We start from the raw sequence: 17,900 nt of genomic DNA on the forward strand, positions 1-17,900 counted from the left end.
CACACACACACACACACACACACACACACACACACACACACACACACACACCTGTGCAGGTAAACTTAACCGGCACACCCAACAATATTATCCACAATTCTCTCACCACGCGCGAATAACTCCGATGTTTTTGCATGGGTTTCCTCCCTTGTGGGAGAAGAAATGAAGGGTAACGAGTGTTTGAGAGATGCAAGCGGGGGAATTTGCCGGTGTTTTTGTAAAAGTACCCGTGTTGTGATTGTTTGTTGTACCAGCAGGGTAACAGATTCGGGCATCCTGACATCGTTACATCGATGGTTTAGCCGAGGTCTGTGTTAATGAGGAAGGTATGCACTTGGGTTCCCCTAACGCCTTGGCACAGGTTGAAGAAATAGGAAAAATTGACGCCGTGTATTTTAAGAACATTTTAATGAGAGGTTGTTTTTGCTGCTGTTGATGCTTTTTTTCCCCTGACCATAACTAAACATTTCCTTTTTGAAAATGAATTAAATAATTAAGCTATAAGCAAAAATTAATTAATAAATACACAGGACCGAGCAAACTATACATCAGAAAGAATCACCACACACGTTACATTGCAATACGATCACTATGCTCTCTTTTTTGTAGATTTGTTTACGCTCTCGTCTACACAGTTTAAGCAATACTTTCTTGACATGACCATTTTGATTTAACTTGCTACATTAGTAAATATTATAATACATGTATGTGTGATACTAACATTAAATCAAGTTAAGAAATATACATTTTTTTAAAATGTTCTTTGTTTTCGCCAAATAGTAGAAATGAGTATCTATAGAATGATGTTCACGGATAACTTTTAGCGTGTTTTTTTTTAGCAAATCCTCATAGACTTAGTCATGCACCTCGTGATGGGGAAGAAATGTCTCTCTTTGGTTGTAAAAATCTATAGTGACTGGAGTTTTCTCTTTTCGACACTAACGCTTTCCCTGTATAACAGAAGCTCTATACAGTGGAATATTGTGCCTCTGCAAATTGCACGCTTCTTTAATTTGTGAAATGAAAAGAGACAGACAGCAAAACAATTTTTAAAAATAGAAGAACAAAACAGATTGATAGAAAGTGAAAGTGTGTTTGTGTGTGTGTGTGTTTGTGTGTGTGTGTGTGTGTGTGTGTATGTGTGTGTATGTGTTTGTGTGTGTGTGTGTATGTGTGCTTGCGTGCGTGTCTGTTTCTTGTCTTTTGTGTGAAAGAGAAAGAGACAGAGAAAGAGAGAGAGAGAGAGAGAGAGAGAGAGAGAGAGAGAGAGAGAGAGAGAGAGAGAGAGAGAGAGAGAGAGAGAGAGAGAGAGAGAGAGGTGAGGGAGGCAGGCGGGTAGATAGACACCAGGGAAATTAAAGATAGTATAGATTGATATCGTCTAACTGGCAGACGCCGATGCACACTCTGGGAATAGAAAGAAAGAATGATAGATGGATGAATGCTATTTATCAAATGTCCTCGTTCTTGAGGCGGAACGAAGGACAGCGGCACGGGGTAAAAGGGAGGTAGAAGGATCGAAATAGAAAGAGAGAAAGGCGGACACGCAGAGAGCAAGGCTGAAAAGGATGAGAGTGGGAGGAGGAATAAGAGTTAGAAGCACGATGGCACAGCGGGAAGAAGCTCGAGGCGAACAAAAGATAATTTAAAATTTGAACGTAACGCACAGCATGCCAACACATTATTTCCGTATCTTCTTTCTGTGTTCCAGATTCATTGTAAGCATTCTGCCCCCTATACACACTACCACCAACATAAAACTTGCCAGTTAGGAATTCGTATTGCTTTCCTTTGTCTGAACGTTTTAGAAGGTTTGGGTCGACAGAGGTCGGATATTCTACACATGCATTCATCCAGCTCAGCTCTGACACGAAAGGACTATGATTACACGGTGAGAAGATTTGAGCTGGCGACATAAATCAAACATTGTGGGACTATACAAAAACCACGCCCCCTTGAAGATGGCTTACAGCAAGTGGGGATAAAGGGGTGTGGCTTGGGTGATTTCAAACAACGAAGCTTGTCATCTGCGCAAAATGCCGGAAGTCTTCTATGTTTTGCGTTTGTTTTGTTGATGTTTTAAAAAAATTCTGTTACGCTGCCTCAAATGAAGAGAGATTAAGTGGCTCGACGTTTTTGTGCGTGTTTATCTTATGCGTGCGTGTGTTCTCGTATGGCTAAGCAAAAGTGTTTGAATATTGAGTGCATTTTATTAGTGTGATTGCGTGTGCGTATGTGGGTTTTGTAAAGGCAGTGAACGTTTATTTGGCTTGTGTGTGTTTGTGCGTGTGTATGTGTGAAAGTGTATGCGTGTATGTGTGTGTATATTATATAATATGTTTACTAAGTTGTAAGAAGGTCAATTGTAATCCAGATACTGAAATGAATCAAGGCCGTTTCGCAAATTGCATGGAGCATGGGAACGATGTTTTCAGAATTAAGGTGCTTGTATGCCTATTTCGAAAAGAGGCTCTTTCATGACAGAGCAATAATGTAATTACAGGAGAACCAAAGGCGGGGAAGTCCTGTTGTTTGAGTTTCAGACACTTTAAGATCGATGCTGCACAAGTACATAACAACGCCAACTCTTTCGTGGCAGAGGGCAAATGATATAGGGATATTTGATACTTAACAAGTGTCCAAAATATAGCTCCCCGAGACGCAAAGAAAACCTCTTCAGCCATCTTGTTTTAGGAACACACACGAAGGGACCAAAATAAAAATAACCTGTTCCACATTCGAGTTCTTTCAGAAATGTATTATTTACTTTTCGCCAGTTGGGGGTTGGGGGGTGGGGGTTGACGCATGAGCAACGTACGTAAACATTTGTCTGTTTTGGGTTGTAAGTTCTTATTTATTTTTTTATTTTCCAGCATGAGTGACATACTAATCCAATCCAAATTTCTGAGGAAGCACATTGGCAGCTTTTCTCTAATACTCCCAAAGCCCCCCCCCCCAAAAAAAAAAAGAAATCAAAAAAGAAAAAAAGAAAAAAAGACATTCCCTGTGACATAAAAGCAGTGTGTATCTAAATCAAACACGCCCTTATTTTTGTTTGCCTGACTAGTTCCAGACCTTATTCAGTCAGTGTTTGCTTATCTTTAGGAAAATAATATTCATTGTTACTACAGTTTGTCAAGGTTGCCAAAATCACCCCCGACTTATTTGCAAAGCACGCCGTGTTTACAATGTTGATCGCTTAATCGATGTGCATAATAATCCTGCCTCACCCCTTAAAGATTGTTGTTTTGAATTTGAAAATAGAAATGCGGGGATTTGATCTAATCACTAAAAAGTGTGAGTGTTAAAGCTGTCATGAATAAATTATTGTTATGAGATTTTCTTCTGGAATGCATTGGAATTTGGGAACAGCTGATATGACATGATTTGTGCTGGGATCATATTTTTTCACTTCCTTAGTTTAAGCCGTTTTGTCTCACATAATATGCTGTGTGTCAGTCTGTTGGTCCATATCCTCACTTTTAAAATTCCAGGATATACTTGTTCGTTTGTCAGAAACCTATGTCACATTCTCTATTTAAGATGATACAGTCTTTGTTACTGTTGCCTTTGTTAAAGTTGGAATACTTTCCTTGTAGTAACTTCTTGGGTTAGTTTCTGTCACTGTTGTGGCGATGGTAATGTTGATGGTGGTGATGGCGGTATTTCCAGGGGTAATTGGAGTGGCAGTCATGGTGACTTTGATTGCTTTTAACTTTACATATCGGAATACATGTATTTTGACTTATTGATGCATTCAATTTTCGATATGTTGAATAGTCTAGTTACTCAGGACCTGCGCATTATCATTTAAAGCCTCATTTTGAGATCGATTTGTCCAAAATCAGTTGTTCTGCATTTTTACCCGAGTGCATAATGGTTTCAAAGCTAATTGGAGGCAATTTGACATTTTAAAAACCTATTGAGTCTTCGGTGACAACTGATTCGAACAGTAAATATTTTACTCCTCAAGATATATTTTCCCGTGAGTTTAAAAAAAATTGCTCCACTTTCTGTGTTTTATTTTGAGATTTTTTTTTTTTAATTTACATTTTTCTCAGGGAATGCAAGTTAGGAAACACCTATGCCAAAAATCAACCACAGGAGAAGTAAAATTGAGCTATCATAGACTTCCGGGCAACTTTGGAACCAGTATGTCTATTGCGGAAAGCAATGATAAGTGCAAGGAGTCAAAACAATTCGCAGTGGACAACTCATTTATGGCAGAAAACAGAAATAACAGGCGTACAAGTTTGGCTGCTATTGACACATACCACAGGACCTCAAAAGTGTGCAAACGGTTTGTGTATAATTTGTAAGGTCCTCCGGTGAGTAGTCTAGACCATGTCGTGAGCATTCCAATGTGAAAGAAAAGGAAAAGTTAACATAATAAAAGTAACTGAAATACTATGCTTTTATACTGGCAGAGAGTGAAGGGTTGAGAAGGATAGATAGATAGATAGATAGATAGATAGATAGATAGATAGATAGATAGATAGATAGAAAAAGAGACAAAGACAAAGAAAGGAAGAGAGAGAGTGAGAGAGAGAGAGAGAGAGAGAGAGAGAGAGAGAGAGAGAGAGAGAGAGAGAGAGAGAGAGAGACCAAGAGAATCAGAGACAGAGACAGAGAGATCGAGAGAGAAACACAGAGAGAGAAAGAGACAGGGAGAGAAAGAGAGAAAAAAGAGAGACAGACAGAGACAGACAGAAAGAAACACAGAGAGAGAAAGAACGAGAGAGACAAAGAGAGACAAGGATAGAGACAGAGAAATCGAAAGAGAGAGAGAGAGAGAGAGAGAGAGAGAGAGAGAGAGAGAGAGAGAGAGAGAGAGAGAGAGAGAGAGAGAGAGCAAGAGAGAGACAGAGACAGAGACAGAGACAGAGGGATATTAGGGGGGGGGGGGGGGGCTAAAATGGGTGTGTGTGTGGGGGGGGGGTATTTTCATATTTCTTCAAGGGCACACCGGGTCGCAATTTTCCTACTGAAAGTAGGTACACTCACGGATCATCGAGTATGACAAGATAGATTAATCAGAAACACACGTCGATCCCTAGTGCACCACCGCAGGTGTTGGGGGCTGTAATCTCTTTATGATATTTCTTCACCTCCAACGATTATTTATCTTTGCCGGTGTCCTGACAAGGAATGTCATCAGCCCGTCGATACCAGCGGTTCCCAGTTCTTCGAGATATTATTCCGATATTTCCTATTCTGCATTCGGAAATTGATCTACGTTACAGCAGATTTGTGAAGGGTTCTGGGTTCGCGCTTTCGTTCCATCTGCTCGTTCTATCCCATACCCCATATGATGTCTGCCTCGTTCCATTCTGTTCGTGGGGGTAAATTAGACGTTATTACGATTACTAACTGAAAGCTACAACTCAGCAACAGGAAAATAACCCCCCTCCAAAAAAATTTTTTTTAAATATATATATATATATATATATATATATATATAACATCTATTCCCCAAAAATGTTTAGATTTGCCAATGAAAGGGGTGAAAGTGGTGAAATGAAGTTGTCACGACAGTACAGCAACAGCGCAAGAAGAAATGAAATTGTGTCAATTTTGAAAAAATTAAAACCCGCTCATCTCGAACATTTTCGCTCTTCTTCCTCTTTACGAAGCGGTAATTATTAGAGGTTTAGCGAATGCCGCGGAGGTTGAGCCTCAAAGATGGAGTAGAACTCATGAGAAGACACGGCGGGCGCCCCGGAGTCCGAACAATGGGCAGGCGTGCGTCTGAATCCGATAAGCCAGCTCAAAGCACAAGCGCCGCGCCTGAGGAGTTTGTGTATCCCCAAACTTCCAAGAGAAGCCCGGCGAAAGAAAGCAAATTCGTGTTTGCTCTGCCCGCATCGTCCCCGGAGAGCTGTTAGGAGGCTAGCCCTCTAACCCTTGGCTGCTTTCAAACTGGAACTCAGTTTTACACCTCGTATTGTCCCGTTTCTCGAGGAAGAAGTTTTGAAGAATATTTCAGATCGCAGGAGGCAGTGACTTGTCCTTTTTTCTCACGCTTGAAAAGAATGGGAAGCGATATATTATATATATATCTCTCCAGAGAGAGAGTGAGAGAGAGAGGGGGGGGGAGAAAGGGAAAGAGAGAGAGAGAGAGAGAGAGAGAGCCATAGACAGAGGCAGAGACAGAGAGAGAGTACATCGTCGTGTTCAGGGGAAATCGCTAGAGACGAAGCGGGCGACGGGCAAAGACGAGGAAAAAGAGGAAGTCATGTTGAGGGAAGTAGACATCTTGAAGCTGGTGTAAACACGGGAGAGCAAAGACAAGACCAGGCCCATCTGCCTGGCACAAGGATGCGGCCTTTGCAATGACGCTGAGGGACTCGTAGATTTCGGCCGGGCGCCTTAACCCTCGACAGCTGCACGCTCACGAGCGGCCCAAACATCTCGCTGCCCGGCCGCGATGGCCTTTGGGGGGTCACCGGATCTCTCCCGCGGGCTTTCCTTTGATCGGGCAATCTTGTCAAGCTTCCGTGTTTCCGCTAATAACCTGTGTAAACAAAAGCCACCAATCTCACGATGCCCCGACGACCCCGCCCCACCCATCCTTCACTCACCCAGGTTTTAATACATTCAGAATTATCGAATCGACAGGGCCTAAACATACTTCCGGATCTTGGAAACGTTTTTACCTCCTATTTTCATATTGCAAACCACTTTCTGCACTCCCCGCAACACTCGAATCCCCATCCTACATTGTGCCCTTCTTTCGAAAAGGGCGTCCATTCGTTCTTAATTCACATGGGACAGTCAAAGGAAGACAAGCCCATACTTCCACCTTCGGTGTCCGGATCGTTTTTCTGATTCGGTTGCTGTGCAAACACTCACTACATTTTAGTCGCTCTTCAGGTTTGGGGACGAGACGGATTCGACCATGGCCGCGTTTGACTTGCCCTATTCGCTGTGTCCTCAAAAACGAATTCCGTTGGCCGCACACGTTGGCTATTACGGACTTCTTCAAAGATATCCTCTCTGCGCTTTTCTGAATGAGCTGCACAGCGGGAGGGAATGAGGTTTACACACCCTCAACTCACTCGTAATGGGGGCAGGTACTGTTTTGCCGTTGCTCGGAGAGAAAGTTCGACAACCCTTCTCATTTATGACTGTCCTCACAGAAAGCTTTGATCTCTTGCTTGTGAATGGGAACTAAATTTGCACTCTGTAATTGTCTCAGAAAAGAAGGAACATCGTTTGGAGGGCATAGCTGACTGGGGACTGAGCATAAACGTCTTTTCTGCTTCATATCCCTGCCATACTCTGTCTGTGAATGCGTCTTTAAGAATTTGTTTGATCTGCTACTCTCAAGTAATGGCGCCCTCTCGTACAAAAAGTGATGTGTTGAAACTTTACCAAGCACACTGGGTGAGAAAGTGGAAACGAAAAAACATGTAATAACACAGGATATTTGTAAAGTAATAGCTTGCGGTGGCCTCTTTGGTTCTTTTAAACGTATTCTTTAAAACTAAAAACAAAAAATAAATCAAATTTAAACAAAAAACAACGCAAGCAGCGAAAAAAAAGTCTCCAATATTTTTTTCCTATTTCAATCCTACAAGAACGTTTTCTTCTTTCAGTTAGTCTAAGGGCCTAATCTGTATATCATTTTTAACTAACTATTCTTTACTTGAAAACTTATCCTACTCTTTGATTTTCTACTCCCGCCATTTCTGTCCAATTAGAATGACATTTAATACATGGGCTCAATAAGGATGGTTATTAAACACACATTTTTCAATACTTTTTTTTTACTAAGGTAGATAGTAATATTAACGGTTCTGGAGTGTTTCGTTCATTGACCAAACGAGATTTCTTGCGAGAACAAGTACCATGAAAAGTAATAAAGGCGTCTGTTATTATCTCCAACAGTTCATTTATTCTCTTGAGAATGTCCCTATTTTTTGCGGCCAGGGCGTAATTTAGCTAGTCTGTGAAAAGTAGCACACGATTTATTAAAAATGTATTATAAAACCCAGTGCCAATGAGATTTCACCTCATATTCTGAGAACAAATATACATGTATTTGTAAGACACCCCTCCCGCGAGCATAACCCCACTCAAAGCAGTTCAAATACAGGTGTTTTCCCTTTACATTTGAGCAATGTGTCTTTAACCAATACCTGTATATTTTATTCTGGTAAATACATTTGAATGGAATACAGACTCTTATATTGCAATCAATGAAAGTGGAGCTAGCACATATTATAAGGAAACTGAATTATTGGGTAAAGAAAGTAGAACATTGAGCTTGACTTGTCCCCCAGCTGTTGATGTTTGACTTACGAATTCGCGTGCTATTTCATGCATGTTTCCATTACGCCAGCAACCCTCACCTCCCAGCACACCCCTCCCTCCCCATCCTCGGCCTCAAATTACCTTCACCTGCATATTTTTTTCCAAAAAAAAAGAAAACATTAATAAAAGAGAGAAATATAAACTGTTGACACAAGTTGCCTCTGAAACTGCACTTCAACATGTGTTTTTTTTCTGTCTGCTTTAATAAAGTGATGTAGCAATGATGTAACCTCAGTTGGGTTTTGCACCTCAAAATCATTTTTAAAAGACCTGCGTTTAAAATTGCTACTCCACAGATTTACCTCTTCGATACACTGAAAATTTAGTTACTAGATAATCTAATTCCAGAAAATCGGAACTTAATTTACTTTGTGCGCAATTTCCGTCTCCACGTAGAAACTTGAAACACGGATTTAATAAAAACTGTAGATCAAACTTTATCTATCTATCTATCTATCTATCTATCTATCTATCTATCTATCTATCTATCTATCTAAATTCTTTTCAGCTTGCAATTTGGCGTGCCTCAAGGGTCCATGCTCGGACCACTCTTATATACACTATATACAAAGCCCTTAGGTTCAATAATTAGGAAGCACGGCGTTAACTACCACATGTACGCGGACGAAACTCAGTTGCACAATTCTGTTTTACCAACAAATTTCAATTGTCTAGTTACCAGCAAGGGAAAATGTATTGTGGAGGTAAAAAACTGGATAATATCAAACAGACTTAAAATGAATTATAATAAGACGGGAGTTTTGTTTTGCAATGCCAAACCAGGGATATTGCTTTGACATTTTGACCATAATATATGTATTGGGAATGATAACATGTTTTTCACAGATAAAACGAAAAATCTAGGCGTTTATCTTGACTGCAAACTCTCTAATGCCCTATCATACAAACCATCTATGTATTTTATTTAGAACTACGCAGAATAGGAAAAATGTCAACATATCTTAGTGTTGATTCCATCAAACACTCATCTCTTCTTTTGTCCTCTCACGTCTAGACTACTACAATTCTTTGTTTGGAAACCTTCCCACTGAAACGTTAAATAGGTTACAGCGACTCCAGAACCAAGCTGCCCGCATAATTTTAAAGAAATCTCGCAAAGAGCATATTATATCACCAATTCTAATTCAACTACATTGGCTCACAGTGAAAGCACAAATTCAGCCCAAAATAATTGTTCTTTGTGACATGGTCATCGAATATGTACCATCTCGGCCTTTAAGATCGGCGATGAAAAAAATGTTTATGCCCTGTCCAAAGCAAAAGTCAGAGACTCGGAGGGAGAGCTTTTTCACACCACGCCCCCTCAGTGTGGAACGCTTTCTCAGCTCATCTACGGGAGTTTACAACTTTATCAAAATTTAAATCAGAACTTAAAACGCATTTGTTTCAGTCCAGCTTCAACCTGTAATTTCCGACATTCCCAATACAAATATTATTAGGTTCTCTCAGTATCTATTATGTTCTCTCGTTATCGTTTATTCATGCTGTTCTGTTGAGTAAGAATTTATCAATGTGTGCGAGGATGTATGGGTAGGTTTGTGGGATTGTCTTTACTCAAGGATGTACTGGAGAGAGAGAGAGAGAGAGAGAGAGAGAGAGAGAGAGAGAGAGAGAGAGAGAGAGAGACAGACAGACAGAGAGAGAGAGAAAGACAGACAGACAGACAGACAGACAGACAGACAGACAGACAGACAGACAGACAGACAGACAGACAGACAGACAGACAGAGACAGAGACAGAGAGAGAGTGAGGGTGAGAGAAAGAGAAATAGGTTTACTATAGAAGCTGTGCGCTGCATATGTTCTTTGTATTAATGTACAGCGCATTGAGTACTTCTTTGTGGAAATACGCTATATAAATGAATTTATAACTGTCTATCTATCTATTTATCTGCCTGTCTATCTATCTATCTTCTCTCTGGCGCGCTCTATCTCCCTCCTTCTCTCACTTTCTGTCTCTCTGTCTCTCTGTCTGTCTCTCTCTCTCTCTCTCTCTCTCTCTCTCTCTCTCTCTCTCTCTCTCTCTTTCCGTTCTTTCTTTCTCTCTTCAGAGTACACTGTCTACTCTCACATTATGAGTCCTATATAACTTACTGATGTGGAGGACAGGCCCGAAGACGCTCGTGTTGTTGTAGGTGGTGCAGTTCCACCGCCTGTCCCTGAACTGATGCTGGCACTCCTCGATGCCCATGGCGGCTCCACTGCTGATGACCTCAAGCAGTTTTACGTCATGATTGCAAATCTCCCGCTGTTGAGGCTGCAGGAACTGCAAACTTGCGCATGCGTCGTCGAGTATTTTATCGGACTGACGCACTTCGTATGCAAGAAACTGATACGAACTGGCAACTCCAAGATACCTGAAGGAGATAAAATTGAAGAGAATAAAACATACATCAAACTTGTATTGTGAAAGCAGCCACCGACAAAGGTTATCATTTCAGTGGTTTCATCATTACCATTTTCCCTCTCAAACAGGGTAATAATAATGCTAGTTTAATGTCACCGGGATCTTTACCGGAATTGTGTTATTCTAGTAATAATTTCGGTTCCATTTCCAGATGGTGGTAAAAGCACAAGAATGTTGATAGTTTTTACTTCAACAAAGGACAATAACAATAGCACCAGCAATAGCAAAAACACCAACACCAATAACAACACAACATCAATATAGTAACGTCAAACAGCAACAACAAAAATAAGGACGATGTCGACGACAGCAACAACAAAAGCAACAAGTAAACCAAAAATAATTTGTAAGCAATGAAGAGGCCACTAAATATTCAGAGTAAAGAATATGCAGGTGTTATTTGTTTTATGGGAATGGAGAAGGAAAGACGTTAAACATGTCTAGGATAACGCTACCAGAATGGCAGGAATCAGAACAGTATCTTCTTCTTCTCATAATTATAACAGAAACCACTGGTACGGCTGGGTGCTTTTTTTTTTTCTTTTTAAATAATATCATTTTCGTGCGGGTTATTTTTGCTTGCGGATATAAATTATGTGGGGGAACTCAGTCTGGTTTTGGGAGACAAGAGGTTGTTAACCTCTAACCTTTGACATTCCTAGGAAGCAAAATCCCAAGTAGCATGCGCCCGTACCAGATAAGGCATAGAGTTCGCTATTTTATTATGGCCTGACTATATTCAAGGGTGGTAGGTGGGTGCCCTGGTGTGATTTTCGTCTTTTTTGCCAATGATACATGTTATATCGGTTCTGTTTTATGTTTGTTACTTTCTTGTAACATCTCTAATCCTCCGCACTAATATGACCTTATTGTGTTACAACTGCCGTGTAACATTTACTAAAGCTAAATTGAATATATCAGGACAATATTTTCCTTACAGAACATGTGTTAACTTTGCGTTTTCATTGATTTTCTGAAAGTTTGACATATTTCTTCATTTTTCTCTAATATGTGCCTTGTCTTCATTATCCTATTAGTCAAACATTCATCCACTCATCCATTCCTCCTCCTCCTCTCTCTCTCTCTCTCTCTCTCTCTCTCTCTCTCTCTTTCTCTCTCTCTCTCTCTCTCTCTCTCTCTCTCTCTCTCTCTCTCTCTCTCCCTCTCTCTCTCATCTGCACAACGAATCTGCGCCCGTTTGAATACAAAAGACATAATAAACCTTAAGATTAGTAGACAATGAATAGGCAAAAATTTATCAGCCAGACCGACAGGCGGAAACAAACAAATGTACGCTTATTTGAATAATAACAATAATTTCAAATAACATTCTAAAAGCCACAAGTTGTCTCTGAGAACCATGCAACACCAAATGTATACGAGTCTAGCTCTTCTGTTGAAAGACGGATATAATGGATGTCGGAAACGATTCAATGACAATGTCAGAGACGAGAGGATTGCTTCAGGCCTCGACGACACGATTATCGCTCGTATCGTCATTCATAGATAGTTCCAAGTCTTCGGGGGCTCAGAAATAGCTGTCTGTTTATGCTTGGAAGTGACGGTGGAGCATTAAGAAGACAACGAACAACGGATGGGTGTGGTTTTTAAAAAGCAACTAGAAAGAACGTGGGCTATGTGGTGAACGGTGAAGAGGGCGGACTGGCTCCAGGGGCAGTTACCAGTTGTGAGGCAGCGTGGTGGAATCAGGCTCTCGTCAATGTTTTGTGATAATATAGAGTTATTTGCATCATCTTAAAGCTTGTTCACTTGTCTTTATTTGGATGAAAAAAATATCGATTTATCTTGAAAAAATATCCATTTATCTTGAATACAAGTCGAGATATTTGCGAATGAAGGAGGTGGGGTCACCTGTTCAGAGGTGAAATTAGTGAGAAAATGGCTGCCAAAGATTAGTTATTTTCTTAGCTTAAGAGTCCGCTGTGACTGAAAATTTATATGTTTTGTGCTTTTAATCAACGTTTTTCAGAAAATTCAGTCAGAAATTAGTTCTTTAATGGGAATGAATGGTGTTGAGCCAAAAAAAAAATTGATACAAATTCACAAACCTGCAGAAAAATGCAAGTTTCTTCACTTTGATTATATTGACGAGAGCCTGATTCCACCACGCGGCCTCACAGTTGTCTTTGTTAAAGTGTCGTTCTATCACTTTAGCCAAGAATGTGATTTCCTGGTGAAGTTATTGCATAACTTGCTTGTTATTCAAAGTGTTGTTTGTAACGTTCCAGTGGCATGCCAGTAGATATGTGATATTATTGTGTTATATTGTCTTTGCTTTTGTCATCATTTCTCTATCTTGTCAAAAAGTCCATAAATCAAATACATTCACACACAGTCATATGAAAGACAAAGGCATCTCTATGAGTTCCGACCCTTACCAATACTGGAACATTGCAAGCCATACGATGAGTGGTTAACTTGGATAAAGGCCTGGTTTGATTGTTTTCTCATTTGCCCTTCAGGACCGACACTGTTAGGGTATGGGCGTAGTTCTAATGAGATGTGATAGCTGGAAAGGAACATTAACGTGAGAAATGGGTGTCCTGAAAGCTAGTTTTCTTTCTGGAAGATGCAAAGAAAGCACGAGAAAGTTTCTATTGGAACAAAAACGAAACTACTGAAGCAATCCTCGAAGATTAAGACGGCAACTAGAGGAGACGTGCCAGAGGCTCCATATCGCACATACGAAATCAGAAAAATTGATCCCAAAGATAAAGTACGATGTAACTAACGGCTATGTGCAACTAAATGTGCATTGTGTCTGTTCTACTCGCGTGCTGGGCCCTGGAAATTTTACACATCCCGTCATTATACGAGTATGTTGACGTGCAGGTAGGACCTTAGATTGACATAGGGTAGTTGGGTTTTTTTGGGTTTTTTTCTAAAAATAGTTTTGCGTAATTACACTTGGTAAGCAGGGCGGCTTAGTATATTAAATATAGTGGTATTCAAGTGTGAAGTGATCGATGAAAAAAGAACGAGAATACGATTGATTTCATTAACAAGAACAGATTTAATTAACAAAAATATGTTTGATAGCACCTGAGCGCAAGCCGCAAACAAGAATGTCGCTAGAAAGTTGCCTCAGGAAAAACATTCACTTACTTGATCAATAAGATTACAAGTGTAAAGTAAAAATTGATACGATTTGGCTTGATAATAAATGCGAGTCTTTATTTGATTTTTCTTTTTAGTTGCATGGTACCTTACTGGTGTGCTGAAGGCCGGGGTTGAAATAGGGTGTGTGTATGGGTGGGGGAGGAAGGGGGGGGGGGGGAGAGAATCGGTGAGTTATGACAGTGAGTTCCGACTATCTCTGCGTACGCATGGCTGCTCGGAAATAATAACGCTCTACAGTCGGTGTACGGAGCTCGTAGACTGGGGTGAGTTTTAAGGCGGTGGGGATGTCTTACTTGTGGAAGCAGTTTCGTTGTAGTAGTGGCGTCAGTGGGAGGAATGAGATGCGGTAAGGTGTTAGTGTGGAGGGTGGGGGGAGAGGAGGAGGGAGATCAGGGCTTTGTTGGATTAAGAGAGAGATCGAGTGTTGAGATGGGGTAATGATGAAACGGAGATCATTGTCAGAATCAAACAGAGGGCTGTATATTATTATGTATATATACAAGAGATAATGTATTTATGTCTGTATACATCTTAATATCCTGTATTTAATGGAATTTTTGTTTGAATTAGAGCAATATTAGATATTTCATTTTATCTTTAACCCTTGTTTCATTTCACCTGTCAGTGGTTTGAGTGAACCCAGACAGCACGTGGTAGACAGCGCTCAAATCAAAACGATGTTGCAAGTTGGCCGATGAGGACGGAAGTTTATGCCCCATGACACTAGTTTATTTCAACAATCAGGCTCCAGCATGGCCCAACAGCGGAGTAATTTTATTTTCGTGAATTTATTTCGCCATTTAGCTGACTTGCTCTTTAAGAACGTCCCTAAATAAGAATGACACTTGACAGGCGGTTTCAGAAGAATATAAAACAAAACCACTTTCTTCACTTAAACGATGTGGAGCATAACATACAGAAAGTTACGCCCTCTCTGGCTATAACTTTTTTAGACATTTCCGGATTCACACACACACACAAATTTTGAAAACGAAAACGAAAACAAACAATACAAAAAACACAACAAAAACCAAAAAAATGTTGCATGCTTACGTCACTGATAAATAGACATTGATTACATGTCATGAAATTGCTTTCATTAACTACTTTCGATGAAATTTTGTTATATTATACCGCTAGCGCAGTGTAATCTTCAGTCAGTAAATGAATTTTAAGCACCTTAAAAGGAGCTAATTTACTCGTTTGAGGTGCCCTCAAGGCAGTGCGTATGCTGTTAAAATAAGATAATGGTGAGGAAAGACGTGCTTGGGCAAAGTGAAGAAAGAATATTAGAAAATAAAATCCTAAAAGATTATAACCATGACAGCCCAGGTGACCTTTGCAGTGATAATTATTGGAATTTCGTATACTGGTAGATTTAACCCAGTATAGGGAAATAGATGGCGAGAGCTGGTTTTCAGATGCAGTGGTGCCCCCACGGGTGCCCCAACCACGGGATAGAAGAGAAGAGAAGAAGTAGGGAAGTAGTGAACTGTTTCAGTAGCTTTTAGCAAATATGGGGGGGGGGGCGGTGTAAGAGAGTAGAAATTGTCAGTGATAGCTGTAAAGTGCGATAGCCAACAACATATCTCTACATGTTATTCAGGCAAGCAAAATTCGTTATATGGCTATCAGTTTATGATTTCTAACGATTAACAACTCTTTATATCTAAACTGCATATTATTATCTCTTTGATTCCACCAAGAGACTGCGTTCCTGCATAAGTACCTTCCTTCCGTATTTTTAAAATTACTAGTTTCTATTATCTATTTGTGGTGGCCGAATTTTGCTATTCAAAAGGTTTTTTAATGGCTGAATTGATCGACATGCGGTTTTCACCAAAAGATTCTTTAAAATATTCTCCAGATCATGGCGCCCTTCGTTTTTTTCTTAGTTTTGAGACAGTTTTGCTGCAAAAAGCTAAATGTCTATATTTCGCCGATCGCTTTTGTATGCCGACGCTTCTGTCTCTGTAATTTTAGAAAATCCGTCGGGTTTGTTTATTTCAAGTCGTACTTCCGTTCGATACTATCGCGCATTGTCGCGCAATACTGAGCACTATTTTAAGTGTGCGACCCGTATAGATCTAGCCTCATGTTTTCTTGGGAGGGTTTGTGCACAAACCCACACCTTTGAAACTGTGCAGGCTTCCACAGCATCCATGTGGCTAGGACCTAACTTTTAAAAATCCACGCAAGCTACTTTTCCCGTTTTTTCCATAATGCTTTGTTTCGTCTACACAGAGTCTTGGGGACGTCCGTCTTCTAAGACGCCATTGTAAACAAGTGAGGTTTCCGTTCACTATCCGTGCGCACTGGTTCGACACCTTTGAAATTCTGGAGTTTACAACCACGAAGGCGGAATAGAGAATCAATATATACAACTATACTACTACTATTTTAAGATATTTGGCAACTTGGAAACACGTGTGTACTGTTACTTTTCTCTCAAGATTTATTGCTCCATTCCAGTGGCTGGTAAAATTAATGTAGAAGGCCAATAACTTTCAGTTGATGTTAATGCACCGATCATTCCTTTCATCGAAAGGGGGCCCAGCTAGTACACTCTAAGTAGCCTACATGTAGAATGATGAATAATAACATGTAGGTTTGAGAAACATCAACTGAGAAAAGGTTCCGATGTCTTTACATGGAGACTATGTATGACCCTCAAAGAACCCCGACATTTCACAAAATTTACAGGCGCCAGGTGGGGTGGTCATGAAAAGTAAGGTGACAATATTAACGGACAACGTCAATACTCGCCGACTACGGGCTGCATTTTAAAGATTATTATTTTTGCAATGTTCCACCCGCGCATAGTTGGAAGAGCGCAACACGTGAATGTAACGTACAACAGTGGTGATCAAGCCTTTACCGACTTTCTTTTACGCAGTAATGTGAGATATAATGAACGGTTTAATTTGAAAAGTGACACTTAATGGGTTTCCCAAAAGGCTTCATTTTGAATAAAAAGTCGAGTTATTTTTTGGACTGCGGTCTTGTACAACGGCTAGTGTCCATAAGTCATCCAAGGACAGGGGGAGAATAATTCATAAAGTATAGAGCCGATAACAAAGTCAGTTTCCCACCTAGACTCCAACTTCGGTTTTATTCGGGCTGCTTTTGTGGCTGCCATAAAGTTGTATTGACACAAATCCCCACAGAGAAGGTAATTTTATATGGAGGTCTTAACGGGTCGAGGAGGAGGATAGAGATGTAGCGATAAGCGAGAGGGCATAGCTTGGTGGGGAGAGAGCATTATATCGAATGACCTGACAGGGATGACTCCAGGAGACAGAGCCTCACGCCTATTATCCGCACAGTCTCGTCTCACTTCATCATGCACAGCATAAGAGAGGTTCATGGCGACGAAATCTTCAATGAGAGCGTACCTCTTGGTTTTACTTTTTGATCTTTGAATAAGTTCTCAAGCAGAAAGCATATTTTGATATATTTATAATTGTAGTTGGCGTGACTGGTTCTCTTGTTCCCCTTTCAGTGAACACTTAAATGCCTTTCGAAATATAATGTCTGTCATGAGCGAAGAGCTCTCTCACTCATGTATGTGTTGCAGGAATGTTTGCAATATTCATGATTTTTACAAGGTATAACTATTTCAGCAGGCACAACTTTCAAAGACTCTTATAAATGACAAATGTTTAAAAAATTAGGTCAGCGTTGGCTATGTTTATCTTCACATCCAAATGGTACTTTCAAAATAAGGTCCGGGTCTCTCAGAAATGTGCCACAGACAGTGGACTAAGGAGAACCTCCCAAGGATCAGCACAAGGACGTGGACACCTCTAGGAGACATCTCTGAAGCCCAGCCTTCTTCTCGGCAGCGTGAAATTGTAGGAAATCAGGAGATCATCAATGGCACGATGTTTCACGGCAGCAATTAGTCGACTGTAGATTTTAGTTGCAAATGATGCTTTTGGAAAAGAACATGTTTACTGGTTTGTACTGCTCCTTGTCTAAAGACAGCCTTTTGTCGTTTTCGAAAGTTGGGGGGG

At 40.4% G+C, this 17,900-nt stretch overlaps 1 protein-coding gene across 1 annotated transcript in view; it reads right to left on the reverse strand.

Moving 5' to 3' along the window:
- The window catches only part of LOC101845673 (protein Wnt-4), a 115,364-nt gene that overhangs the window by 7,542 nt on the left and 89,922 nt on the right, over positions 1 to 17,900 (reverse strand). Inside the window, exon 3 of the mRNA XM_035973973.1 lies at positions 10,431 to 10,693. Within this exon, the coding sequence (XP_035829866.1) occupies positions 10,431 to 10,693 (263 nt within the window). The remainder of the gene's footprint in view (positions 1 to 10,430; positions 10,694 to 17,900) is intronic.

The sequence above is a fragment of the Aplysia californica genome, unplaced genomic scaffold, assembly GCF_000002075.1.
Source record: "Aplysia californica isolate F4 #8 unplaced genomic scaffold, AplCal3.0 scaffold00039, whole genome shotgun sequence".
NCBI lineage: Eukaryota > Metazoa > Mollusca > Gastropoda > Aplysiida > Aplysiidae > Aplysia > Aplysia californica.